Source organism: Colletotrichum lupini, chromosome 3, assembly GCF_023278565.1.
Source record: "Colletotrichum lupini chromosome 3, complete sequence".
Classification (NCBI taxonomy): domain Eukaryota; kingdom Fungi; phylum Ascomycota; class Sordariomycetes; order Glomerellales; family Glomerellaceae; genus Colletotrichum; species Colletotrichum lupini.
In genome coordinates this window covers 3,172,697-3,198,135 of record NC_064676.1, presented here as the reverse complement: position 1 = coordinate 3,198,135, position 25,439 = coordinate 3,172,697, and the positions used below count along the sequence as shown (strand labels likewise).

Genomic DNA, 25,439 nt, shown 5'->3' with positions numbered 1-25,439 from the left:
CAAAACACCAAGACCCATTGCATGCCAGTTGTTGGCATTATCCGTTTGCTCGCATTTCTCTAGATTGAGGTGTCGTATCGTCAGGCCAGAACTGCAGTGACCAGTGGTCCGGCCCCGTCCACGGGTCTCCGCCGGTTAGGCATCATCGATACCCGATACGCCCAGCACTAATGAAATCAGAATACCTCTGTTCACCAACTAATGCCACCCATCTTACTTGCTGCGATAAGTACCTCATTAGCGACGAAATGTTGCTAGAGGTATACTATTCGCCAACTTAGCCTCCCTCCCGTCCCTCGTGCTGTCCATACCAGGGCCGCTTAGCGCCGCACAGGGCCGCAGGTACCACCGTGCCACCTTTTCCTGAAAAGTACAAGGGGTCCCGGCAGTCACCACATCTCCTTTTCTGCCAATGACGTGTGTCACCTGCTGCACCAAACATTCATCCCCAAACCTTCTGAGGGTCCCCAAGCGGCTGCAGTGTGCTTGCTAGACATTGGGTCCTTGGCAGATCAACACCACCATCCAACTCTCGACGGCCACCACATTTCGCCGCAACCTTCATTTCCTCCAAACCCCCCGACCTACCGACGATAACTTCTCCGCTGTCGCAGCTGGAACCTTCCTGACAGCCCTAGATCGACCTGTCACGTCTACGAACAAAATCTACAGCCGACCACTACAAACCACCTAGCTGGTCATTCTGCGCTGGTACGAGAATGACAGCTTTCTCATAAATTGTGCCCCGTTATCGCCCACGTCCGACTTTCGACCCCACGCATCTCCGGACCCGTTACGATCCGCGATCATGTCATCCGCTTCTAGGAGCTCGTGGATGCCGGGCCGTCGAGTAACTAGCAACCGGCTAAGCATGAGACCGAGGGGAGCATCCAGGGGCAACATCACCGTCGTCAGCCATGACGATGCCTATACTTTTGCATTGCGAATTGCATACCTCAACCACATCCTCCAACCGAGACAGAAGCGAAAGCAATATGTTGCCGCCCCGAAACCAGCCCAGAGATCCCACACGAGCGTCACCGAACTGGTCGGTCAATTCGTCTCGTCAGGTTCCAACAGCATCAAGCTGCCCCATGGATTCCAGAAACCCTTGGAGAAGAGACTTAAGAACGTCCTGACAGGAAAGGAACCCATGCAAGGCTTCAACGACTCGGCTCTGAAGCGCAGCTTTGCCGAAGCATACACAGCATTCACCGAGAAGGGCTTTCAAAAATCCGTAGAGAAGGACCGAAAGCTCGAGCCTTACGTTCTCATGTTCTACTCGTCCGCGACCAAGGCCAACCAAAAGTATGCCCAGCTAACATCGGCGACGGACGACTCGTGGAAGGAAACGGCGGACAGACATATGGCCATGTTCATCAGGCTAGTGGCGCAAACTCTTCGGGACCAGGGGCACGACAGAGACAGGCCCGAGTTGATGAGCCGATTGCATACTTTGGAGAACAAGCTACTCACTAGGGATCAGAACTTGTCTCTCGACGCTGCTCAGGGCGAAGGCAACACCATCGAGATCGTCGTTCCTCCGAGCACCGACGTCAAGGACATGCCGCTAGTCCTCACCGTGGCTCGCATATTTGGTCGATCCAACTCCGAAGTACAGTCTGACATCGAGGCTAGCCGATACATCTGGACGGAGGAAAACGCGATCAAGGACATGAAGAACTACCAGCAAAGGTTGGCTTCAGGTGCACCTGGCGCTTTGAGGAGTCAGGACTTTGATGTCGAGGAAGCCTTCCAAGAGTGGAGGAGAGCTGAAGCGCCGCATCTGTCTCAAATCATTCTCGACATTTTGACTGTCAACCCTGAGTTGGCCAAGACGTCAACGGCTACGATGGACAAGCCACTTCCTGGACGGCCCATGTCAGTCTTCGGGACAGAACAATCGTACTCGGAAATCAGCAAAGCAATCTCTAGCCCTGATGGTTCCCTCCTGAACTTCGACAGCTCTATCAACTTTGATTCTCTATCTCTCGACGACTCTAGCCAGGACTTCGAGGAGGCCGTCTACACGTTCATACCCAACGACTCGAGAGCTTTCTATAAGGCCATCCTGAAAGATTGTATGACGTATGATCAACTACACGCTGATCCGGCAGCAGAGTTCACTCCGATCTCGAAGCAGTCTGGCGACCTGCTCATGGAACTTAGCGTGTACTGGCGCCTTCCTCAATTTTCAAGACTAATTGCTTTTGTCGAGGTGATTGGGAAGAAGTTTCTCGACGGAGAGCTTCCTGCCGAGGATCTTCTCGCTGCAATCAACAACGTAAAGACTACGGGTGAAGATGTCAAGAAACCGCCACACTTACACCAGTATAACGCGGGCTTGCTGGACATTGACCAAAGCCGTTGGACCATTCATGATTTCGCTGTATACCAGCAGACACTCCACAGCCTCCACGACTTTCTACTACGAGATCTTTACAACCTAATGCTCAATTGTTACGCATCGAAACCACCCAACATTGCGGCCGTGATGGAGTTGTTGGTGGACCATATCCACTCGGATCCTGCGTTCTCCGTCAAACCTGAACAGGCTCAGGAATTCGCTACTCATCTCACCGACGGCATGAGACGTGCTGCCACGGACGCGTACAATGCTTTTGTGCACGAGAAACTACCCAATCATGCCTCTGAATGGCAGTTCACCCACGTTGTTGAGCTCGGCCGGGCGGTCACCAAGCTTTCGAACAAAATTCAAAAACGGTACAAGAATATCGGGGAGATTATGGGCGTCAAACCCTGGCAGGTCCTCGTGGATGTGATGTTTCCCAGCTATGAACGAGATGCGCAACACATCATTGAGCGCACTATTGCAGTTGCAAAAGAGAGTGGTGAAGAAATCAACATGCAGGATGGATTTGACCTCTACAAAGAGCTAGTTGACATGCGCCGGACACACCACGCCGCGCTGCCCGACAAGCCATTCGAGTTCCAGATTGAGGAACTTCTGGTGGACTTCGTTTGGCGATGGGTTCGCAATGCCGAGAGTGTCATGGTCGAATTAGTCGACAACGCAATTGCCGAAGATCCGTTCCAAGTCAAGACTCACAATCCCGACGGCATTCCTTCGGACAACGAACGACACAGCTCCTCCGTTGTGGATATATTTTCCATGTTCCATCAAACCATGGAACAGGTCTATCAGTTAGAATGGGACAGCGACGTCCACCACGCCAGATTCATGACGGCACTGGCTCGTTCTTACGCAGCTGGCATTGGCCAATACTGCGAGGAGCTTGAGAAACGATTTGGAAAGGAGATGGACCGGCCAACGGCGCAGGAGGCTGCAGCTGCGAACCAAACAACACAAGAAAAGTTCATGCAGTATGCTCAGTATGCTCGAGATGCCTGGAACACCAAAGATGCTCCAGAGCCGTTTCAATTCTATCCTGAGGTTTGCACCAATTTACCACCCTGCATCACGTAACTCGCTAACATAATCTTAGTCTTTCGTCAAGCTCAACAATATCGAGCATGCCATGCAAGCTCTAGACAAGCTAGAGAAGTCGATGAACGTCGACGCTTGCGCCGAGGTTTTGCAAAAGGCTGAGCGCCTCGGCAAGCAACAACCAAGACGACCTAATAAGTACGTCTTCACAATCAAGATTGTTGAAGCCGAAGACCTGAAGGCTTGCGATCCGGGTGGTTTCAGTGATCCGTACGTAGTCCTCGGAGACGAGTACCAAAAGCGTCTTTATAAGACACGCATTGTGTATCGGAATTTGAACCCTCGCTGGGACGAATCTGTCGACATCACGGTGTCAAGTCCGCTGAACATCATCGCCACTATTTGGGATTACGATACCTTTGGCGAACATGACTTTGTTGGTCGTACGTCGCTCAAGGTTGATCCCATTCACTTTAGTGACTACCTGCCTCGCGAATACTGGCTGGATTTGGACACCCAAGGTAGAGTGTTGCTGCGTGTGAGCATGGAAGGCGAGCGCGACGACATTCAATTCTACTTTGGAAAGGCGTTCCGCCACTTGAAGAGAACAGAGAGAGATATGGTCCGCAAGATCACGGATAAGGTACGCTTCATTTCGTTGCACTTGGATTCAGCTGCTAACTCTGATCTAGCTCCGAGCTCAAATCAGTGCCACCATCTCTCTCGAAACTTTGCGGAGACTGGTCAAAGGTGGCGGTATCGGTTCGCAGGTGACCAGTCTATGGAAGAAGAGGGCATCGACCATGCCATTCGTCACCACAGCAAGCGACATCGAGGGAGCATTGCAACCGCTGTTCCACTACTTTGACCAGAACTTCGCCATTATGAAACAGACCCTAACCGACGCCACGATGCTTGCGGTCATGACACGTCTATGGAAGGAAGTCCTCCAGGCCATAGAAGGCCTTTTGGTGCCCCCGCTGTCCGAGAAGCCCTCTTCGCAGAGGCCCCTGGCACAGAAGGAGATCGACATTGTCTATCAATGGTTGAATCTTCTCTTTGAGTTCTTCAATGCCAAGGATGACTCTGGAGAGCAGTTGGGTGTGCCGCAGAACGTCCTGAAGTCGCCCAAGTGGCACGAGCTGGCAGCCTTGAACTTCTTCTACTTTGAGCCAACGGATACCCTGATTCGGGAGTCTGAGCGCATGGCTGCTGCCAATGCCCAGCGCGCGACGCAAATGCTTCTTCAGGAGAAGCACGAAAACCGACTCTCGGCTCCAGCAACATTTGGGCCAACCTTTAGCGGCGGGCCTGGAGCTTTCGCTAGTATGGGCACTATCCGACGTGGCAAGAGTATCATGATGAGCCGAAATCTAGGCACAATGAGAAGAGCCAAAGAAGAGAAGCGCAAAGAGGCCCAGGCAGACCCCAGCGATGATATGATCCTCCGCATTCTTCGCATGCGGCCCGAAGCAACTAACTACCTCAGGGAGAGGCACCGTCAAAAGGAGCGCCAGGCAGCTGCTGCGGCTGCGGCGCTGATTGTCAAGAACAGTGTCAATCAGGGGTGGAATACGGGGGGTGCGTCAGCCTATCGGGCTAATAACCTGCCCAGACGATGAGATGATCGACAGCGCGGGGTGGACGCGGCACAGCGAGGCCGTAAAAGCAGGGCGGACATGGCGAGGCGTTGGCTCTCGACTTTTTTTGTTTCTGTTTCTGCTTTTTTACCTCTTCGTTTTTGTTTGCTCATCTCGTTTGGTTTACTGGGCAATTAGGTGGGGAAGGGCAGCAGGCAGGCATACTTCGATACCATTCTGGAGAGAGCAGAGAGCAGAGAGCAGAGAGCAGAGAGCAGAGAAAGAGCGTGTGTTATTTGATGCCCGAGTGTGGAAGGAACGAGGCGAAGAGCAAAGGAGCAAACACGCAGCAGCAACCAACGGCCTATTCTTGTTTTTAACGCACGCAGATTTGGGCGCACGCAAATTTTGGTAATGGTTTAACGGCATCACGGGCTATATGTAGATACCCCCCTTAGCTACGTTCTTAACCTCGCTGGCGCCTTTGTTATGGTTTTTGGTTTTCAAAGGAATGAGGGGTTTTATTTATTTACTCATTTATTTATTCTTTCTTTCTTTGCCTCGTTTTTGACTCGGAGAGATCGGTCGTTTCCAGAGAGGGACGGGTTAATCCGAGACTTCTCTTCTGTTTAAACGTGCAGGATCATAGGCTTGGTGATAGAGAGTGCAATGCTACCTTTTGAGGCTGTTCTACTTGTTTAACAAGATCTACCAAGTTACTTATCCGACTCTGTGTAGTTGTACATGGCGGTCTGATCCAACTTGAAGTTTGCTCACATCCGTCCACCAGCGAGCTAGCTAAGATGCCCATCATCCATGTAAGGCGAGTTCCTCCATTGTTCCTGCCCTATGAGTTTGATGCTCTGCAGTCTGCAGTCTGCCGTCCATGATCTGCGGCACACATCATGCAGAACGCGGCCTCATTCTCTGCATCAATTCGACGGCGATCGAAATAGCTGACAAAGACATCAATCAGGTTGAGGTTGGGCTGCCAGGACTCCAGGAGAGAGAAGAGAGTGTGTGTGTGTCCTGCAGGTCTGAACCTTGTCTCCTGTCCAAACGGAAAGGAGGAACAGGAAGAAGAAAAAGAAACGGCAATGGAGCAGCAAACGGAACCATCGAGGAGAGTCGTATTACAGAGAGAAGTCGAGTCTCTTGAGGGTGTTTATATGTCGAGCAGCAGATGATCTTTGATACCTTGGAATCCAATTCGTATAATCAAAGGCATCGCTCATGAAGCGGGACAGCAGAGCCATTCCTGAGGGCTATACTGCATACTTCCAATATCCCAGAACAAAAAAGGTTCCTCAATGACGTCTACGGCCCCCCGTGGCACCCCGCCCTTGGGGGCGCAACCTACCCTGTCAACTATGCGATGCGACGGCGGTCTGCTTGTTAGAGGAGCCTGCCGGGGCCTTTCAAACCATTATCAGACATCGAGTATAGCGTTGCTAGGGTATCACGAATGAAACATCCGTTCCGTTCATCACGTTCCTACTGCGTAGATATACCTCTTTGCTAAGCTTAATGGCCTTAGGTGTTAGGTGTTAAAGCTCGAGTTTAGCTCGAGGGAAGGGGGGGGGGGGAGGAGGGGTCTTCACAAGGAGCTTCATGAGAGCTTCACTGTGACCCTGACATTGTAGGGCTCTTGGCACTGCTCTCCCAGAAGCACCATCATGCCATCCCAGCAGCACGGTCGAACATGGACAGACATCGGTACACTTATACCAGAGTAATCCTCCAGTGTGTTCGTTCCATCACGAATGATGCTCCCCGGGGCCGAGAAACGTCGTCATACGCACATGAAATGACGGAGGGATAGGCGGAAGGGTCTCGACCACCGTCACACACGTTCTCCCGTATGCGCCATCGAAGCTTGGGGAACGGCCCGGAGCCCATGCAACAGACGACTCCGCAAGACGGCCGTCCGCGGAGGGGTTCGAGAAACGGTCGAGAACGGCCCTGAGAGGTAGAGGACCTACATAAAGAAGGGAGGGTGGGGGGTAGGTTACGGTGCATCGATGCCCAAGTCAAACGCCGCGAGGGTCAACCGGGACAGTTCCATCAGACAGGCCCCTGGCCTGATTCTTGACGCGGGGTGGAAGCCAAAAAAGAGGGAAAAGAAACAAAAAAGCTTTCATATTCCAAGGCCCAGTATCCTCAGTCGGCTGAGGGCATCGCGAAGCGCTCATGCGCCAGCCCCTCTGCTCTTGGCTCAATTCTCTCAACCGAACCGTGGTCGCGTGCACGCATGTGAAGAAAGCACACGTCACCAACTCAAAATGCCGCTCAACGTGTTCTGAACTCCAACCTGTGCCATCAAGGGGTTATTACGATCGTCCGCCTTTGGGTTGGTACAGGGTTTCGGGGTTGGAGTTGAAAAGTAAGTTGATAGCATGGGATGGCCGGACGCCTGCGGTTGCGGAGAGCTCTATTAGGCAGTATACGGTTCCTGCCTGGTTTGTCGAGTCTTGGGTAATCCTGGGGAAGTTGGGTCCGCCTGGTATGGTCTCGAAGTTAAAGATATAGAGGGACCTCGCGCCAGGTCAGAGATATATATTTTCTCCGAATCCAGCGGGCAGCCCGTTGTGTCATGGCAACTCTAAGCTCGTTCTTCGATGACGTTGCGTGGAGCAAGATCGTGATTGTCTTGCGATTGCGCGCGATTTGCATTTGCATGAAGACCATAAGAGTGCGTACCTTGGGTCGTTGGCTGTCGGTCGGAGTTGTGGGTGGAGTGCAGTTGAATTCTTTTCCTAGGATGATCCCCTGTGCTTGGGCCTCGCAGGTGTTGTGTTCAAGGCATGTGGAAGGTTGGAGTTGTCGTCGCCCAAGCATTGCTCATAGCCCAAGGTTCGGAGGGAAATGCGGTTGCTCCCAGAAAGAGTACCGTAGAAATGGACCCTCGTCCGCACTCTTAGACCGTATACGGATAGAGTGCTCTTAGCAACCGTAACGCTTGCAAGGAGAACGGTTCCCTGACGTTGATGGGTGATGCTGCTGCTCCCAACAAGAGCTTGACTCGGGCGAAGTTCTCGACAGTGAGAGACAGGCTTGACCAGCACCACTTATCGATAGCCACAGAGGAGTCAAGACAGAGTCTCCCGATATCCGCCAAATTAGGCAGCATGTAACACATCTTCCACGTTGCATTACGTTCTGTGTCCTGAAACTTCAACATCCACGTAAATCCGTAGATTACTACTGCGGTATCAGCTGCGCTGCTGGATGTGGACGGAGTGGCGGGTCGGGGACGGAGGCTGGCCGCGAGTATCAAAGCCATAATAGCTCCGAGTGAGCTCCGACAAGAGCCGGCCGAGAGAATCACCGCTGGCATGTCGAAATGGCAGCCGCGGTTTCTGCCGAGGGAGGGTAAAGCGGATTTGCATCTTTCCTTGACGGCTGGACCTGGGCTTTCGCCGTGTCTCTGTTATCCAATCCACCGTCGTGGGAACGGAAGTTCGAAAGCGTGACATTCTTCTGGAGAAGCTCGCAGCACGAACCCTTACCAGGACTATGGTTGGACCAGCGTAACGGGTCCCTTTCAGGATAACCGCATCGACGAGGGGACCAACAGACCAATGAGAAGACAATGGGACGCTTTGCATTCCTTCTCATCGGTAAACACCGATTTAATGGGACGTCTGCTGGCGAAGCGACGTGTCGCCGACACAAAACGTACGCTTGGAGCGGTGACTGGCGTACAGTCCATAGATTGGTGGATGCGGGTTGCAGTGGCAAGTGTGCCGAGCCCCCCGATCTCGTTCAAGGGTACCAGACTTCATCCTTTCACCGGATGAGACGAGTGGGGGAGACGAACGCATCCGTGGTCCAGAAAAAAAGTCATTCTAGCCTTAGCGCTATAGGAAGAAAGAAATGGTCCCGTTGGTGGCTCACGGAGTCGCCGTTGTCCAAGGTTGTCTGTGACCGTCTCCAGGTGAGTTCCACTCGATCTTCTTTTTGAATCAACTGTCGGAGACTTGTGTGTGGCTTGATGCTTCGCAAGAAAGTTTCTGTCGAGAACAATGGTGTTGCTGGTCGGGTCACGGCTTGGCGGACGGTTAGTGCGGAGATGGTACCCCTTGAAAGTCGCGACTCACGGTTGGGTGCGTGTTGACCACGGCGCTGATACGAGTCAATTATTGCTGCAGGGTCCTTCGTGGGAGCTCGGAATATGATACGCTGAACAGTCCCATGGCCCGGCATCGTGCAACCGCAGTCTCCATTTCCAGCAGCCATGCAAGGCAAAGACAATGCTTTGGCTGCTCCATGAGCCTTGCCATGTGGCCGGCGCAAGACCTTGAGGTAAAGATGCCAGGAAACACCTAGCAACCTTTGTTACGAAAGCGCATGGCTTGAGTAGACCTCTTAATCTCAACGGTCACTGAGGGAAATGACCTGGGAATACCGCGAGCTAAAGATTGCTCTTCGCAAACGCAACCCAAAGTTGTCAATCGATTTTGAGCCCAGGCCTTTCCGTACCATGTTGGTAACGATTACGTACCCAATTGGGCTCGGAGCGCAGTCTCCAGGAACCACCACTATGATCCAGATAATCATTGTTACGAATGTATATTGTATCTGCTAGCAAGGTTAACTCACGAAATAACTTCGGAGCTCAACGTCAACTCAATCAATATCAGAATCACTGTTATTGAATAGTGAAAGCGGTCTGGTCTGCTTGGTGTAGTCGGAAACTGTCCGGCTAGCACACCGCCCACAGTGACTTATATCATCGGTCAGGCGGTAGAAACAAGATGAAAAACGGGCTCATTGGCGCCTGTGTAATAACCAAGCTACTTGCATTAGGCTGCGGCCTGTGAAGCGTCATGATTTGGTGGTAAAGCCTGTTGAATCGTGCTATAGCAGCTGTTTGTATGGCTTTGGCGTAAGACACAACGAAGAAGCTCTCGGTGAGTTTCCTGCCAGTAAACCCAATCTGGTTAGCATGCATGGCGGCAAAAGGTGCGTGGAAAATAGGGGTTCAGCGTTAAGCCCAGACCCATTCTCAGCCTCTGTTCTGAACAGTTCTTGGAAACTGCCGGGTGGCCGGTTGGGTTTTGAGGTGAGCAAAGGTGGGATGGTCGATGAAGTTCTAAACTGGAATTATCCAAGAAGGTCTTCGGGCTGGCTCAACCGACTCATCGACGACATCTTCGGAGAGACAGCGAGTTTGAGACTGGCATCGACCTCGTTTGTCCAGAAGTATTCTTGGACAAGCGATCGCTAGGCTAAGACCAAGAATGGGCATTCCCTGAGCAAGTAGCTTTCGCGAGTCAACGATTGCTCTCGATGCAGGGCGGCGTGGCTTGAGGTCGAATCAGATTAAAGACCTCGTGGACCACAGTGACGTCGATGGCTTGGGCTTCTCGGCAGGCGGCAGGCTCCCAGCATCCGTACTCGTCCCGCTGTGGATGTTAGGCTGTAGGACAAATGGTTTTGAGGCAGAGGCGTGCCGGTGCTGGGTGAGAAGATACAGAGTAATACGGGCCATAAGCAGTGAGAAGCTCGGGCTGTCTTGGTTTCTGATGAGGACTGTTCGATGATTGTCAACCAGGCGGTGTCCTGAGGATCCGTTTCCGGGGAAAGAGCCACACGCGGGGGCGCGGTAGTAAGGGACGTTGAGCAATATGGGCTGCATGGGCTCATGGATTGGAGGCCTGAGATCTGGGATGGTCGAACTCTGGAGGGCATCCCGGCGATACGGTTGTAATGAAAGGACGAGCGACGCGAGATGTTGAAACGGACGAAGAAGGCATTGTGCGTCGATCTTTGGACGGCGTCCCGGACAGTCGTTCTTGACGGGTGGAAACCTTGAGAGCGGACCCTGACGATCGCAGTGGCTGCCTCTCAGACGGTGTCGTTCGTGGGCGTTAGTACCGTAGTGTGAAAGTCAGACGTTGAGAATGGGAGGGGAGTGGGCATCCATGACTCCCTGCAGGCTGGCAGACTGGCACACCTCACGCCTGGGCAGTGACCGGAGCAAACTTCAAGCTCAACCTAAAGACTAAAGTAACGGGCGGGGCGACGGACGGCGACTTGCCGAGCACTCAATGTTTTCGAGAAGTCCCCAAGTCCCCAAGTCCCCCAAGTTTTCCAAGAGACGTCGAGGGAAGTCAAAGAAAGTGTGTGGCTCCTTTCTTTTTTCGTTTGGGCGGAGGAAGATAGGAAGGTGCACCGTGTAAGAGGGGGAAGAGATTTGGGATCGGGATGGGACGACCGGACCCCTGACCTTGGACCCCTGGCACTTGCTTCACAGTGAGTTAGCTCGCACTTTCTTTCTTTTCTCTTCTTTCCCGCAGGAGCCCAGCGCAGGTGCAGGAAGGAGGCACATTTGGTAGCTAGAGGAAGGAATGGAAGGTAGGTAAGGTAAGACAGATAAGTATCACGTGCGTGCTTATCTCTGGCACTGTCCATCTCACCTCATCGACGTCTCCAGCTCACGACACCTGAGTGCCATTATCCGCATCTATTTGTACTTTACCTGCAGATACGCACTATATTTGCCCGGCTGGCTTCTATCCGAGAGTACGACACTCAAGTAAGTGACAATAGACTACCTATCCCTTTACAAAGAGAAGCTTGACTAAGGGCATATTCGCCCTCTCCATCGTGGGAATCTCGATCTCGATATCAGCTGCTGAATCTGGAACTGGTTCCCAACTTCCTATGCTTGCGAACAATGCAGAGGAGAGAGATGAGGTTGGGGCAGGCAAACCAAGCACGGGCATTCCCTGATGCACCATGTGACAGCCGGGCGGCTAGGCCTGTCCGGATTTATCGAATCTCGACTCCTCTCGACTCTCTGAACCGTGGACTTGCCCACTCTGCACCCGATCCTGGATCTGAAGCGGGCCGCGGAGGCATACCTTACCTAAGAAACTGTTGCCGTTCAAGTTTGTTGGTATTAGTTGGCATCCCTATTACTGGCCTTCGGACACAGGCTTACAGCGGCTGGCCGCTCCACCATGTGCGGCACAGCGTAGCAGCTGCAGAGGGACAACGGCGAGGAGGAGCGAGCGCCGCAGGTTACCGTTGTGGAGACGAGAAGGGAATGCAAAGCAACGCTGTTGGTGGCCATGGGAGTCGGGTCAAATCGTGGATGGGGGCGGCCAGGAGCCTCCCGCCGTCACCTAGCTGAGAAATACTACCCTGCGATTCCACACGGAGACCATCGTCGCTACCAATCGCCGGTGCTCCAGCTCCGAAAACTCGTTGGATACTCCGTACACCGTACGGATACCCATGGTACCCTCGTGGTGTGGCAGCACGAGGGACGACGTCAACCTTGGAGAGGGTCTCAGGAAGTCTGGAGAGAAGCACCAAGTGGTGTTTTGTCTGCTCAGTCTTAAGACCCCTATTCCGTGAAAACCGAGGCGCAACTTTTTTGTGGAAGGAGAAGAAAGTCACCTCAACTTTCAAGCAAGCATCCATCCAACCAGGTTCTCCACCGTGGGCATATGCGTTGGTTTTCCCCACACCAATCGCGAAAGAAAACGGTTCTAGCCTGTCACGCCCGTCACATCCGTCCAGCACGCAGCGCTAGGCCGCCTCGGGAGCGTTGCTGTAAGTGCCCAAACAGCCACAAGCCACAGGACTATATCCGTACAGTCCACGGATAGGCACCAAGTCTGTCGTTACTTTGCAGGTAGGCCACAGGAGAACACGCGCTGACAGACCAGGGTCGAGGGAGTAGCAATTAGCACTTCTGCATCCCTGCAGACCTCTACAGTGTGTATGTGGTTGGGTGTGATAGTGTAGTGTACGAAGAACGGGTACGCCATTAGCACGTATCTCCCTTACGATACGGCTCTTTTTTGTCTCTCGCCTAGCAGATATGGGAGGCTGGGCACGGGTACTGCTTGACTGCGTACAGATACATGTAGTGAAACATGCGGAAGTCCTTCGGCTCGAGGTTGACGGGATACGAAGACTGCGAGATGAGATATCAGGCAAGCCGCCTCAGCTAGGTGGTCAGGTGGCGGCAACGGTCGACATGGCCGAATGCGTGGACTCCAAACGGCAGAATCGCCAGACGAGGAGTAGACTCATTCCGACCGTCTGGACTAAGGTAGTTCCGGTTAGTCTGGCCCCCATATCATTCCTGTCAGTAAGGTACCCAGAGCCTAGGGGAGCGAAAGGACGGTGGAAAGGCGGTGGTCACGGAACTTTGAGATGCACGGATGGGCTGTTGAATCTGTCTTGTGCATCGACGGTTCCTAGTGTCTGTGATAGACGTGTGAACGGACTGGGCGAGAAGGCAGACACACAGGCATTGGCTATTGATTACGGCGAATGGAATATGGTCACTCCGTAGAGACCGATGAGACGCAGCGAGGCAGTGTTGCCCATCAATCAAGTGATAGATGAGAGGTGAGAGAAGGACGGATAGAGAGAGCATGTCCAATGCCCACGGGGAGCGTACGAGGCATTACCTTACCTATCCCTTGACCTGGGTAGGTGTAGGTACCTTGAGATACTTGTTCATCCTCCCACTGACGTTGCGAAAGACAAGCCGGGCTTGGAGGAGGAGGGGCACAACAGCCATTCAAGCCAATGTTCATCACTGAAATTGCCTACGACCTGGGACAAGCACACCGTCGACCTCTGACAATCCCCTTTGGGGCGTCGACGCTTGCGCTGGGTTAGGAAAGATGGTCGACCGATCACCATTCGTATTCCATGTCGGCCGCGGGCTGGAGGAGCGAATTGCTTTGCGCGAGAGAGTCCTTCGTGGCCCCCCTGACGGAAAACTGCCCCACATAGGCCCGTCTCATTCGCCGGGAACCTCTTGGGTGCTGCCGGGATTTACTTGACTCAGCATGTACCTCTTGCCGCAACTCTGGCGGCACAAAGTACACGCAAGGCTGGACCGACTTATACTAGCGCCGTCTCTTTGCCCCATCTCGCACCCTCAAGCCTTCAGATGTATTTCTCAAGTACCTGCTCCACGAGGTACCGAGTACGGGGGAGCCTCTCCTCCATCTTTGGTGATCCCAGGCGTACTGCAGCTCACCGTCTAGGCGTAGAATCTACATCTTGATGCAACGATTTTCGATGCGCATCCCGAGTACCGACTACGTGTCTACCCTATCAGCCTATCAATCCACCTACCTGATGGCGATGTACACACGGAGACGGTGCCGATGAATCTCTCTCTCCCTGAACGTTCAGTATCCAACCAGCGACATGTTAACCAAATAGCGCCAATCATGCAAAGGGGAAACAGCAGTGAGCGGGAGAAGGGAAAAACCAAGTGTTGCGCCAGAAGGACCATTCGTCCTACGACCAATTCACCGTTCGCCTCGTCGACCAATCTTGCTCCCCACCTCTGCTCCCAAGCATCCCCCCTCGCCGTCCCATCCCACCCCAGTCCCTACTCGTGCCCTCCTTAACCCGCTGTGGTATCCGTCCAACCCCCGGTCCAAGGTACTTCATGTTCCGCCTTATCTCCTCTTCACCTACGAATACTCCAGAGCGCTGTACTTCCTTCGTAGTAGTTCTTCACTCTCGCTCTGTTCTGCTCTTTTGCGACCTCTAGCCTCTAGTAGCTCACTCGTCCTACCTTATCCGCCTGACCACTTTCGGGGCGTGTCTCCTCGCTATTTGCTCGCCTCGTTGCTTTTTTTTTCTCTCCTCATCCTCTTGCTTCATATTGCCAACCCACCAACACCACCTCTTCTTTACTCCCTCCCCTTCCCAACTTCCCCCCAAATCACCTTCGCTCCGCAGAAGAAAAAAAAGACAGGAGCACCATCGTCTTTGACACATCGGGTCGACGAGATTCGAGCGAGTGTTGAACGACTTGGCATCTGACCAACAGCTACCGGTTTTCGATATTCACATTGGTTCCAGGCCTTCACTGAGCTAATATGCTGCTGGTTGACCACAACTCTTCTTGATCTATACCCGCCCGCCGTTTCCCGTCCAAACTCTCCAGCCTCGGCCTACATATTTTCAACCACCCACGAACCCCGCCTCACAACATCACAAGCAGCGTCTTCTCTGCTCTGCTTGCAGATTCAACCCACAGACAATAATTCAACATGGTCGACGACTCAGCATTGGCCGCTGCCGCGGCCATTGTGCAATCCCTTGCCGCTGATGGCACGACGCCAATGTCCCTTCCCTTCAAGGTTGATGCGCGGATCGAGCTCCCAGGTCGAGATACCCCCGCCAAGCGAAGCCTCGAGAACGAGCTTGCCAAGCTTGCCCAAAGAATCGAAAAGCTCGAGAGTCGAGCCCACGCCTCTGTAGCTTTCCCGGAAACGCCCAACGAAGTCCACGGTTCCCTCTTTGGCGACGATTCCGACGGCGCATCACCATCATCCTCCAACAGCCGCACTGTTGCCGCCGGGCCCACCAAGTTCCAACGCGAAGGTACCGCCACAGCCGATCCGAGCCTCGCAGACAGCCCGCTGACTGACGAAGCCTTGGAGAGCTTGCAAGAGAAGGTACTTGACCAGGAGAAAGGAATTTCTAGCGCAAGACAGGAAATCAGCAGCGTGTCCGCCCAGCTCCTTGAGCAAAAGGAACTCCAGGAACAGGCTTTCTTCAAGATCGAACAAGAGAGAGTTGCGACTCTGGAGCGGGAACTATGGAAGCACCAAAAGGCGAACGAGGCCTTCCAGAAAGCCCTGCGAGAGATTGGTGAGATCGTCACAGCCGTTGCGCGCGGAGACCTTTCCAAGAAGGTCCGCATGAACACCGTCGAAATGGACCCTGAAATTACCACGTTTAAACGGACAATCAACACTATGATGGATCAGCTACAGGTTTTCTCAAGCGAAGTCTCCCGCGTCGCCCGCGAGGTCGGAACCGAGGGTTTGCTCGGCGGACAGGCTCGCATCGAGGGTGTCGACGGTACTTGGAAGGAGTTGACGGACAATGGTGCGCCTAGATTGTGGCCCATGATTTTGATTGAGTCTCTCTGCTAACCAATTATTCCAGTCAACGTTATGGCCCAAAATCTCACAGATCAAGGCAAGTAACTACGCGCAAACCGCAATCTTGAACCCTACTAACAACCCGCAGTGCGAGAAATCGCATCGGTAACCACTGCTGTCGCCCACGGTGACCTGACCAAGAAGATCGAACGCCCCGCCAGAGGAGAAATCCTGCAACTGCAACAAACGATCAACACCATGGTAGACCAACTGAGAACATTTGCCTCCGAAGTCACTCGAGTAGCTCGCGATGTAGGAACTGAAGGTATCCTTGGTGGCCAAGCCGACGTCGAGGGAGTCAAAGGCATGTGGAATGAACTAACGGTCAACGTCAACGCAATGGCAAACAACTTAACGACACAAGTACGAGACATCATCAAGGTAACAACTGCTGTGGCCAAGGGCGACCTTACACAAAACGTACAAGCGGATTGCAGGGGAGAAATCTTTGATCTCAAGTCTACTATCAACTCCATGGTGAAGCAACTCCAGCAATTTGCCCGCGAGGTGACCAAGATTGCCCGAGAGGTAGGAACGGAAGGCAGGCTTGGTGGCCAAGCCACTGTTCATGATGTCGAAGGAACCTGGAGAGATCTCACCGAGAACGTCAACGGCATGGCCATGAACTTAACGACACAAGTGCGCGCAATTGCCAAGGTCACAACGGCTGTGGCGAACGGCGACCTTACGGAGAAGATAAGAGTACCCGTCCGAGGTGAAATTCTCGATCTGAAGAATACTATCAACACCATGGTGGACCGCCTCGGCACTTTCGCCTTTGAGGTTAGCAAGGTCGCCAGGGAAGTCGGCACTGACGGCACGCTCGGCGGACAAGCCCAGGTCGACAACGTGGAAGGCAAATGGAAGGATCTCACCGAAAATGTCAACACCATGGCCTCAAATCTTACGATACAGGTCCGCAGTATCTCGACCGTCACCCAAGCCATTGCCAATGGCGACATGAGCCAGAAGATTGAGGTTGAAGCCCAAGGAGAAATACTCGTCCTTAAAGAAACGATAAACAACATGGTTGACAGGCTTTCCAATTTCTGTAATGAAGTGCAAAGAGTGGCCAGAGACGTCGGTGTCGACGGCAAGATGGGCGCGCAAGCAGATCCTGCCGGCTTGAAGGGTCGTTGGCGCGAGATCACGACTGATGTGAATACCATGGCTAGTAATTTGGTAAGTGCGGAGCAGTCTACGACATTGGGTCTTTGTGTTACAGAACCGACGACTGACTGCTTCATTAGACAACTCAAGTGCGTGCATTTTCAGACATTACGAACTTGGCAACAGACGGAGACTTCACGAAACTTGTCGAAGTGGAAGCTTCGGGCGAAATGGACGAACTCAAACGAAAGATCAATCAGATGGTGTCCAATCTACGGGACAGTATCCAGAGGAATACACAGGCTCGTGAGGCGGCAGAGCTGGCCAACAAAACGAAATCCGAGTTCCTGGCAAATATGTCTCACGAAATTCGTACACCCATGAACGGTATTATCGGCATGACGCAGCTGACGCTAGACACGGACTTGACACAATATCAGCGAGAGATGTTGAATATTGTTAACAGTCTGGCGAACAGTCTACTCACCATCATTGACGACATTCTAGATTTGTCCAAGATTGAAGCACGCAGGATGGTTATAGAAGAGATCCCGTACACTTTGCGAGGAACGGTATTCAATGCTCTCAAAACACTGGCAGTCAAGGCAAACGAGAAGTTCCTCGACCTCACCTACCGTGTCGACAGCTCCGTGCCGGATCACGTCATTGGAGATTCATTCCGTCTTAGGCAGATTATTCTGAACCTGGTCGGAAACGCCATCAAATTCACGGAACACGGCGAAGTCAGTCTGACTATTAAGAAGGCCGATCCTGTTGTTTGGGCATGCGGTCCTGACCAGTACGCTATCGAATTCATCGTTACGGACACAGGTATTGGCATTGCCGCGGATAAGCTTGACCTCATTTTCGACACTTTCCAACAGGCCGACGGCTCAATGACAAGAAAGTTTGGCGGAACCGGTCTCGGACTGTCAATCTCGAAGCGCCTTGTTAAGCTCATGGGCGGCGACTTGTGGGTTAAGAGCCAACATGGTCAAGGCAGTGAGTTCCACTTTACGTGTCGAGTGCGCTTGTCGGATCTCGGCGTCGAGATCATCGAGAAGCAAATCAAGCCGTACAAGGGTCACGAGGTTCTCTTTGTCGACAAGTCGCAATCTGGCTACGGAGAGCAGATCGAGACAATGCTGTCTTTGATTGGCCTCAAGCCCGTTGTTGTCGAGTCGGAGAAGAACCCCATCCTCACCAGCGTTCGCGACGCTCAGGCGATGCCGTACGATGTCATTATTGTCGACTCCATCGATACCGCCAGGAGGCTCAGATCCGTGGACGACTTCAAGTACCTACCCATCGTTCTTCTGGCGCCTGTCGTTCACGTGAACCTCAAGTCATGCCTGGACTTGGGTATCACATCATACATGACGACACCCTGCACTGCTGTGGATCTCGGCAACGGCATGATTCCTGCTCTCGAGAACCGCGCGACCCCGTCTCTGGCCGACAACACCAAATCGTTCGAGATTCTTCTCGCGGAAGACAACCGGGTCAACCAGAGACTTGCTGTTAAGATTCTCGAAAAGTACCACCACGTGGTTACAGTTGTTGGCAACGGTCTCGAGGCTGTTGAGGCCATCAAGGCGAAGAAGTTTGACGTTATTCTCATGGATGTTCAGATGCCAATCATGGTGAGTCCCGGAATTTCTATTACCACTTGACCATCTTTGATAGCAAGCTAATCTCACTCCCAACAGGGCGGTTTTGAGGCAACAGGCAAGATTCGTGAGTACGAGCGCAGCCTGGGCTCGCATCGTACTCCCATTATTGCTTTGACGGCCCACGCCATGATGGGTGATCGCGAGAAATGCATCCAGGCACAGATGGACGAGTACTTGTCGAAGCCTCTGCAGCAGAACCACCTGATCCAGACCATTCTCAAGTGTGCGACCCTCGGCGGTCAGCTCCTGGAGAAGAATCGGGAGAGGGATATGGCTCAGCAGTCGAGAGTCAAGGCAAGCTCCAACGAGCATCCTCAGTCTCATCTTCGCCCGCCTCTGGAGACCCGATCCTTCACTTCAAAGGAACCAATCATGGGACCCAGTCCAGCCAGCCCAGCAGTGGCAACGGCAGACCAGGAAGACCCCATCTCTAGGGCACGTAAAGGCCTTTCCGACTCGCGCAGCCTTACAAGCTAACTTGGTTTCTTGTTCGTGCGCGCAGCTACTACTGAGGTCACATAGTTCCTAACTGGGATGTGCAGGGACAGGCTCAGAAAAAACGCAAGTGGAACCCCGAGTAAACCACATTCGACTGACATCGTTTTCGATGAAATACCCCAAGAGATACAAGATCATTGATGGATACAACACGCACATCGTCGCTTCCCCATCCTACCTTTCACTCGACACTCTTACACATACACCAAATCACATACGATACAGCCCGTTCGCCCCCCTTTTAGTGGCTGAAAGCTTCTCAACATAGAAGAGCAAAGCAGCTTTCGAGATTTCACATAGTGGGTTCGTGTGCAGCAACTTTCGCCCACATAGAGAGAGCAGCTAGGCTTGTGGGTTGATTCACGGGAGGAATTTCCAAGATGGGCTTTGCATACAGAAGGGCCAGGCAGGGCAACATTTGGGCTCTGAAGGCCGTTGGGGAGTTTTCGTTTTTTTGACTTTTTTCATCATCATCAAAGGGGCAAAGGGGCAAAGTGCAGGGTGTCAACGCTGTCGCCCTTCTCTACCGTTTGTTAACCTTCCCATTGTAGTTTTACATTTATTGCTCAGGCTTGACAAGGAGAAACACACCTACCACACAGCCAGTACATGAGACGGCTATGCTTTGTGCTTTCTTCTTCTTGGGGGCGTCAGTAGTTGAGGTCGATGACTCTGGCCACGACATTGGTCTCCTTGGGAATAAGCATAGAAGGTCAATAGCCAGGGCCAAAGAGAGGTGGATCTGGGAATTTTCATCATCAATGAGATCAAGGTACTAGCAACAAGGGCGTCTATTGGGTATAGGGTTGGGACAGAAGACTTTACATCGTTTGATATTAAAGAGGCCCGATCGACTTGGTCGGGCTGGATACCCAGACTTGTATTGCTCCCCTCTGTGACACTCGAAGTTTGTGAGACGGCTACGTGATGATTTCTTCTTCAAGGAGATATGCAGCTGGCTGTTTGTTCTGTTCTTGATGGGGTATCATGACATCTTGGGTTATCTAACTTGCCCTCTTGTACGATCCCCCCTAAGACTATCTCTTGCATTCTTCCTACTCTTGAGAAGCCATCTCGGCCCTGGTGAACTTTCCACGTGGCCAAGTCATTGTATTTCTTTTCCACATCATTCTATATCTCATGTCTTGCGCGCAGTGTGCCTACCTAAGATAGAAGGCTCAAATGTCAAAAGGGAACTCCTTGCAAACAACCATGAGCAAAATTTCTGCCCCGAATTTCGTTGAAAGTTTTACCAACAGGACGATGTGACATGAACACACTCCGCAAAAGACGTTTGAATGCAAGATTGACATCAGCATTATGAGACAAGGGGGAAAAAAAATCTCTTTACAGGGCCGGTAGATGGTGTCAACAATTGTTCTTCAACGAGGCTGACTAGGTTTTTTCCCTTCCTTCTCTTACTCCCCCCCGTCAATCAACGTTACCGCCGTTTACCGCCCAATCCATGATGATCCATGGACGTCTCCGCTATCATCACTACCCTTATTCCGACGCCGCTGCGAGAATATCCGCGAGTATAAGAGCCCTTTGTATGGTAAACGGTTAAATCTACGGAGTACAACGTGACGCTATTGAAGACGAAAAGCATGGGAAAGGCTTGTAACACTTCTAGTCTTTCTACCCAGACAACCCAATTTTACACTTCACATCCTTGTTTCTGTACAATGATATATTTACGGCCGAGAGCTATCAAAACTGTCCCATTACCATCATCAAGGGGGCAAAAGGGAGCCAGTAGCCTCCTCAACGGGGAGGAAAAGTAAACAAGCACATCAGGAAAGCAAACCCACCCGCAACATAACTTGATACCCAATGTCACTTATCACACCCGATTGGGCCGGGGAACGGTAATGGGCACCCAAAATACACACATACGAATACATATGCATGGGTACACCAGCACAAGTTAGAGCCGCCGTCACATCTAAGGATCTACGTACAGACCGTCTCCAGCCGTGCCAGCCCAAAACCCATCGTCACTCTGCTGGCCGGGCTCTCTCTCTCTCTCTCTCTCTCCTCCATCACGATCTCACCAAAAACAACAACAACATCAACGGAGCGTTTGATCCGGAGGCTGGGACTATACACCGTTTGAATCGGGAGTCCATTGTCGATTCACCCCCAAATCGGCTTCACGTCTCTCACTTCTCATTCGTTGACCGATGATCTGCGTGTCAGGAACGGCCGTTGGAGTCCCCTCCCCCCGCCGTTCGGATAACCCTGCGAATTGCGAGGGGGGTTTCCTCCGCGTGGAAGGGGGGTTCGAACGTCCGTCCATACATGTCGGCCGAGTCCCTTCTGGCCCTTGGAGTGAGACGCATACGGGGACGGGGGGTGCAAGGGAAGCAAGGAGGTGAGGGAGGAGGTTATGCTCCTGTCTAGACAATCACACACACACACTATACCGCACTACCACACTATATCCGTAGGCACACCGACACAACATTAAAAACATTTCAATCACATTTTAATCCATGCATCACCAAGTTCTAGACCCTCTTCAAAGGATGAAAAAGGAGAGAAAGGTTGAGTGGTTCCTAGGACATGTAGATAGCAATAAGCGAGTGGCAAAAGCCGTCTAAATCCGGCAATGCTGCGCGCAGTTTCGCCTTAGCCTCCCCCCGGTTTGCCCCAATCTCGATAACTTCCCATCCCCTATTCGTACTGTGAGAAAGAAGAAGGACGTTCATGCCATGTACCTTCCTCTCCCTCTCCTATGTGAAGCCCGAGAGAAAAAGAGGAAAAAGTCACCACGTGTGCGCGGATACATCAATGGGGGCATTGCGATATACGACGGGATGCGGTCGGTGAGAATGTATATGATAGGTCAAGGTCGGGGGCAAGAGGGAAAAATCCGCTAATACACGTGTTGAGGGCAACCCTGATCCCTAACATGGATCGTCGTGCCTGGGGCATGCAGGCGCCCATTCTTCGCCACCTTTTGGTCTTGTCGCAAACCCCAGAATTCGCTTCCATGCGGAACCGCAAAGGGCAAAGAATACGATGCAATGCAAATGCAATAGGGATGGGTCCCGGGTCCAGAACATCGTGGCACCGTGAGTTCGTGACACCGCAACTAAATGCTGACTGACCCTTTCACGATGCGGCCGTCGAATGTGTGTGTACCCAGCCACAGACCAGTGCCTAATAGCCGGCGACGGCGGCGGCGCCGCATCGTCAAAAAGGTAGATCTGGATCTAGGCTTTCTTCGCCGCTTCGGGAGACTTGGACTCGGAGCTCTGGGTTCCGTAGTTGGGGGTTTTGGCGAGGACCGTGTCGTCCGGCTTCTTCGCATCTTGACCGGGCGGTGGTGCCACAGTGCCGTCCTCGTTGGGCTCTTGAGCCGATTCGAACGCGGCTAGCAGTGCATCAAGTCGACCCTCGAGGTTCGTCAAGTTGGCCTCCAGTGCGCTGGCCGCCTGCTCGCCTCTGTAAGCGATTTGCGGTTAGCCCAAATTCTCCCCAAAAGAATGGCGTGTATGACAGCGGTCACGAGGGCGTATTTCAATGGGTAACGAAACATGGGAATTCGTCTTCTCGGTCCTGCCGCTTGGCTAGACCCCGGCGGGGAGCAAGGGGAAGTGCAGTAGCCCCTAAAGTCTGGCGATGCAGTAGTATTTGGGCGTGATCTGACAACGGTCCCGGGCGTCGCGAAGTGCTCATGGGCTGAGACTGGATGTGGGCGTTAGGCTTGGAGGTGAAAGATGCTCAAGGCCGTATTCGTCCCTAGGCTCGCGGTGCCAGCGGATAGTCTAGGCCAAAGGGAGGGTCTAGAACTTCAACGATATGGGCTTTCTGCGGAAGCGGTAACCGAAAGCCATCGTCGCACATGGGTTTTTGGAATAGCGAATGGGAGAGTGCCGGACCACAACCCGTCCAGCACCCTGCCTCAGATCGAGCGATAAAATCGCGTGTCTCGCTTCAATGCGACATCCCCCATAGAGGTTATCGCGGGCAAAGCGACCAGAGGAATGCTAGGTCGTGGATGGCCCTCTTCGCTAGAACAGGAACCCGCAGAGCCGAAAATGTAAGAATGCCGGCGGTTATGAGCCGGGGAAAGAAAAATATCTGGCTAGATTTCGAGTCTATGCCGGATCGAGCAAAATCCGACACCAATTCAAGAAGAGTCCAAGGCTGAGAACGCCATTCGCAAAAAAGGGGAATTTGCACCAGGTGGAAAGGTTTGGTGATGTCTTGCCCACGAACGAATGAATGTGAGCACAGGCGCCGCGACCGCTGTTGTGCCACACCAGGATCCGTGGGAAAAGCTGGGCCAGACTGCTGAGTACCGTATTGTAGGTATCCGAAGCGATACGCTCTCCCTAGGGGGTTGCAGCTTCGGAGGCAGCTCCGACTCGTTCAGGGTGCAAACATGCCATTCTCAACATTGTGGTGAGTGAAGCAGGGAGAGGGGCGTCTCATTCCCTCACACCATGGGCGCGAGGACAAGAGGTGCTGACACTCGAGCTCGCAGACGACGAGAGTGGGGGGGCAGAGTAACAGGAAGGAAAAATACTCGTCAAATGAGCGTACCTTAGCAGGTCCTTGTAGGCCTAGAACGTGCCCCGAACGTGGTCAGCCCTGGAACAGTCTAGGTAGGGGGGTTTTCCCATCCGATGCCACCCCCTTCTGCCCTCACCATGCCCTCTCCTCCTCTCCTCTCCTCTGCAGCAAGTCACAGCGTGCACCACCAGGCAAGTTCCCAGCCGCTCCGTATGTACGAGCGGAGGACAGCGGAGCTGCCAACGGGCTTGCCAAAGGCGGATGGTGCAGTACTCAGCGAGGTGACTGGGGGAGGAGAGACGGAGTGAGGCATCTAGGGGCGGAACGAGAGATTGCGAAAGAGAGAGACGGAGAAGGGAAGGATGGGAAACGCAGGGGAGATGGTAAACCGACCGAGGCAGAGAAAGACGGGCAAAAAACCACCTTTGGGACCGCGGTTAAGCCTAAGGCTCTGCGCCTTTCAGCGCGATCCGCTCAGGTGTCCCCAGGCCCCTTGCTGTGTCGGGGTCCCAAGACAAAACCAAACCGCCTTGCAGAATTGTAGGCAACGGGATAACATTAACAACACACACGTACCTGGGCAATGTTATCCACAGACGAGTCGCCATCGGGCCCGGTCGTTGTCGGGGAGGCGGACTCGGGCGCCTTGGACGTTGGGGCCATGTTCGGAAGATGGTGATGAGCGGGCGAATCAAAAGGGTGAGAAAATAAAAAGCTGCCCTGGAAAAAACAAAAGGGGAGAAGATAGTGGCCGGATTTGGGGTCTTAATGGGAGGGGTCGCCCTCTTTTTTTAATCCTCCACCGATCCAACCCTTTGTCGATATCGTGGATTGCCCGTTCCCGTACCCTGGTATACGTGTCGTAATGGTGGGAAATGCGGATACTAGGCGTCTTTTTTTGCGCCGCCTTCTCGTGATGCTTTGCCGTTGACGAGTCGTCGATACGCTGTTGAATACTCGATAATACTTTTGTTGTAGCTTTGTTAGTGATTTGCTCTGGCCAAGGTAGGGCGACAAGCGTGCGTGGATTCCCGGCCTGGGGAACCAGTTCTTCTCTGGGTGGCTCAGCGTACCAGATGACCCGGAATTCGGTAATGCCGAATGAAAGGCGATAATTCGGTGTCGTGTGTCAGGGGATAGATGATATTGAATGTTCCTGGGATGGATGTATGGGATTTTGTAGTGTAGGGTCTCGAGACGTCCGTAGATTCAACGGCGTGTCGTCGATAGGCGGCAGAAACATCACTCGAACCCCTCACACTCACCTGGGAAAGACGCACGGTGTCCAAGGCTTACCTAATCACGACCGTTACGGGCCTACGAGAACTAGAGAAACTCACCGTCTCTTCACGTCGCCCTTTTTAGACATTGAACTCTCTGCCAATCACAACGTCACCCGGTGGCCCAGATCGTCTAGTTGGTTAGGATGATACGTTGTGGTTCTTCTATACAGCGATCCGTGTTGACGGCGGTTCGAATCCGCCTCTGGGCACTAATACTTTTGCTGGATGATCCCTTCGTGCACTTGAACATCGCTGTTCAGCCTCAACTTTTGCTAACCACAGCGACGAGGTTGCCCAGTGTATGGGAAACGAATAAGTAGCGTCGCAATGTGGTATCACGATCATGTCTTCATCGCAATGACCCGTGCATCTTCGGATGCGTTGTTACTACAATAGTACTACCTGGGCCACAGGTG

The 25,439-nt window shown here is 52.8% G+C and overlaps 11 protein-coding genes and 1 non-coding gene across 12 annotated transcripts; 8 read left to right on the top strand and 4 right to left on the bottom strand.

Moving 5' to 3' along the window:
* Positions 1-808: 808 nt before the first annotated feature.
* CLUP02_05738 (uncharacterized protein) lies at positions 809-5,031 on the top strand (the record flags this gene model as incomplete). Its single annotated transcript, XM_049284744.1, has 3 exons — positions 809-3,415; positions 3,468-4,052; positions 4,102-5,031. 3 exons carry the CDS (start codon positions 809-811, stop codon positions 5,029-5,031), a joined length of 4,122 nt encoding a protein of 1,373 aa, XP_049141887.1.
* Positions 5,032-7,019: 1,988 nt separating this feature from the next.
* Positions 7,020-9,943, bottom strand: CLUP02_05737 (uncharacterized protein; the record flags this gene model as incomplete). Its single annotated transcript, XM_049284743.1, has 11 exons — positions 7,020-7,293; positions 7,348-7,524; positions 7,613-7,770; positions 7,973-8,155; positions 8,226-8,319; positions 8,390-8,503; positions 8,565-8,749; positions 8,887-9,314; positions 9,375-9,530; positions 9,639-9,694; positions 9,744-9,943. The coding sequence occupies 11 exons, from the start codon at positions 9,941-9,943 to the stop codon at positions 7,020-7,022; spliced, it is 2,025 nt and encodes a 674-aa protein (XP_049141886.1).
* A 54-nt stretch (positions 9,944-9,997) lies between these two features.
* CLUP02_05736 (uncharacterized protein) lies at positions 9,998-13,537 on the bottom strand (the record flags this gene model as incomplete). Its single annotated transcript, XM_049284742.1, has 15 exons — positions 9,998-10,084; positions 10,127-10,277; positions 10,335-10,816; positions 10,889-10,955; positions 11,040-11,240; positions 11,412-11,458; positions 11,562-11,723; positions 11,792-11,863; positions 11,939-12,109; positions 12,154-12,496; positions 12,599-12,715; positions 12,843-12,922; positions 12,979-13,075; positions 13,154-13,215; positions 13,442-13,537. The coding sequence occupies 15 exons, from the start codon at positions 13,535-13,537 to the stop codon at positions 9,998-10,000; spliced, it is 2,235 nt and encodes a 744-aa protein (XP_049141885.1).
* Positions 13,538-13,643: 106 nt separating this feature from the next.
* On the top strand, positions 13,644-14,860 carry CLUP02_05735 (uncharacterized protein; the record flags this gene model as incomplete). The annotated part of the gene is made up of 6 exons (XM_049284741.1): positions 13,644-13,784; positions 13,876-13,944; positions 14,019-14,371; positions 14,419-14,471; positions 14,531-14,763; positions 14,813-14,860. 6 exons carry the CDS (start codon positions 13,644-13,646, stop codon positions 14,858-14,860), a joined length of 897 nt encoding a protein of 298 aa, XP_049141884.1.
* A 175-nt stretch (positions 14,861-15,035) lies between these two features.
* On the top strand, positions 15,036-19,299 carry CLUP02_05734 (hsp90-like protein; the record flags this gene model as incomplete). Its single annotated transcript, XM_049284740.1, has 5 exons — positions 15,036-15,879; positions 16,024-17,117; positions 17,186-18,688; positions 18,755-19,157; positions 19,241-19,299. 5 exons carry the CDS (start codon positions 15,036-15,038, stop codon positions 19,297-19,299), a joined length of 3,903 nt encoding a protein of 1,300 aa, XP_049141883.1.
* Positions 19,300-19,325: 26 nt separating this feature from the next.
* On the top strand, positions 19,326-19,549 carry CLUP02_05733 (uncharacterized protein; the record flags this gene model as incomplete). The annotated part of the gene is made up of 2 exons (XM_049284739.1): positions 19,326-19,460; positions 19,517-19,549. The coding sequence occupies 2 exons, from the start codon at positions 19,326-19,328 to the stop codon at positions 19,547-19,549; spliced, it is 168 nt and encodes a 55-aa protein (XP_049141882.1).
* Positions 19,550-21,049: 1,500 nt separating this feature from the next.
* Positions 21,050-21,403, top strand: CLUP02_05732 (uncharacterized protein; the record flags this gene model as incomplete). The annotated part of the gene is made up of 2 exons (XM_049284738.1): positions 21,050-21,084; positions 21,148-21,403. The coding sequence occupies 2 exons, from the start codon at positions 21,050-21,052 to the stop codon at positions 21,401-21,403; spliced, it is 291 nt and encodes a 96-aa protein (XP_049141881.1).
* Positions 21,404-22,009: 606 nt separating this feature from the next.
* CLUP02_05731 (uncharacterized protein) lies at positions 22,010-22,297 on the top strand (the record flags this gene model as incomplete). Its single annotated transcript, XM_049284737.1, has 3 exons — positions 22,010-22,044; positions 22,112-22,186; positions 22,261-22,297. The coding sequence occupies 3 exons, from the start codon at positions 22,010-22,012 to the stop codon at positions 22,295-22,297; spliced, it is 147 nt and encodes a 48-aa protein (XP_049141880.1).
* A 137-nt stretch (positions 22,298-22,434) lies between these two features.
* On the bottom strand, positions 22,435-22,900 carry CLUP02_05730 (uncharacterized protein; the record flags this gene model as incomplete). The annotated part of the gene is made up of 2 exons (XM_049284736.1): positions 22,435-22,666; positions 22,872-22,900. 2 exons carry the CDS (start codon positions 22,898-22,900, stop codon positions 22,435-22,437), a joined length of 261 nt encoding a protein of 86 aa, XP_049141879.1.
* Positions 22,901-22,941: 41 nt separating this feature from the next.
* Positions 22,942-23,737, top strand: CLUP02_05729 (uncharacterized protein; the record flags this gene model as incomplete). Its single annotated transcript, XM_049284735.1, has 5 exons — positions 22,942-23,111; positions 23,180-23,264; positions 23,338-23,410; positions 23,462-23,629; positions 23,712-23,737. The coding sequence occupies 5 exons, from the start codon at positions 22,942-22,944 to the stop codon at positions 23,735-23,737; spliced, it is 522 nt and encodes a 173-aa protein (XP_049141878.1).
* A 175-nt stretch (positions 23,738-23,912) lies between these two features.
* Positions 23,913-24,403, bottom strand: CLUP02_05728 (uncharacterized protein; the record flags this gene model as incomplete). The annotated part of the gene is made up of 2 exons (XM_049284734.1): positions 23,913-24,053; positions 24,317-24,403. The coding sequence occupies 2 exons, from the start codon at positions 24,401-24,403 to the stop codon at positions 23,913-23,915; spliced, it is 228 nt and encodes a 75-aa protein (XP_049141877.1).
* A 739-nt stretch (positions 24,404-25,142) lies between these two features.
* On the top strand, positions 25,143-25,232 carry CLUP02_tRNA100. The gene has a single exon. It is a non-coding gene; the product is annotated as a tRNA-His (tRNA).
* The last annotated feature ends 207 nt before the right edge of the window (positions 25,233-25,439 follow it).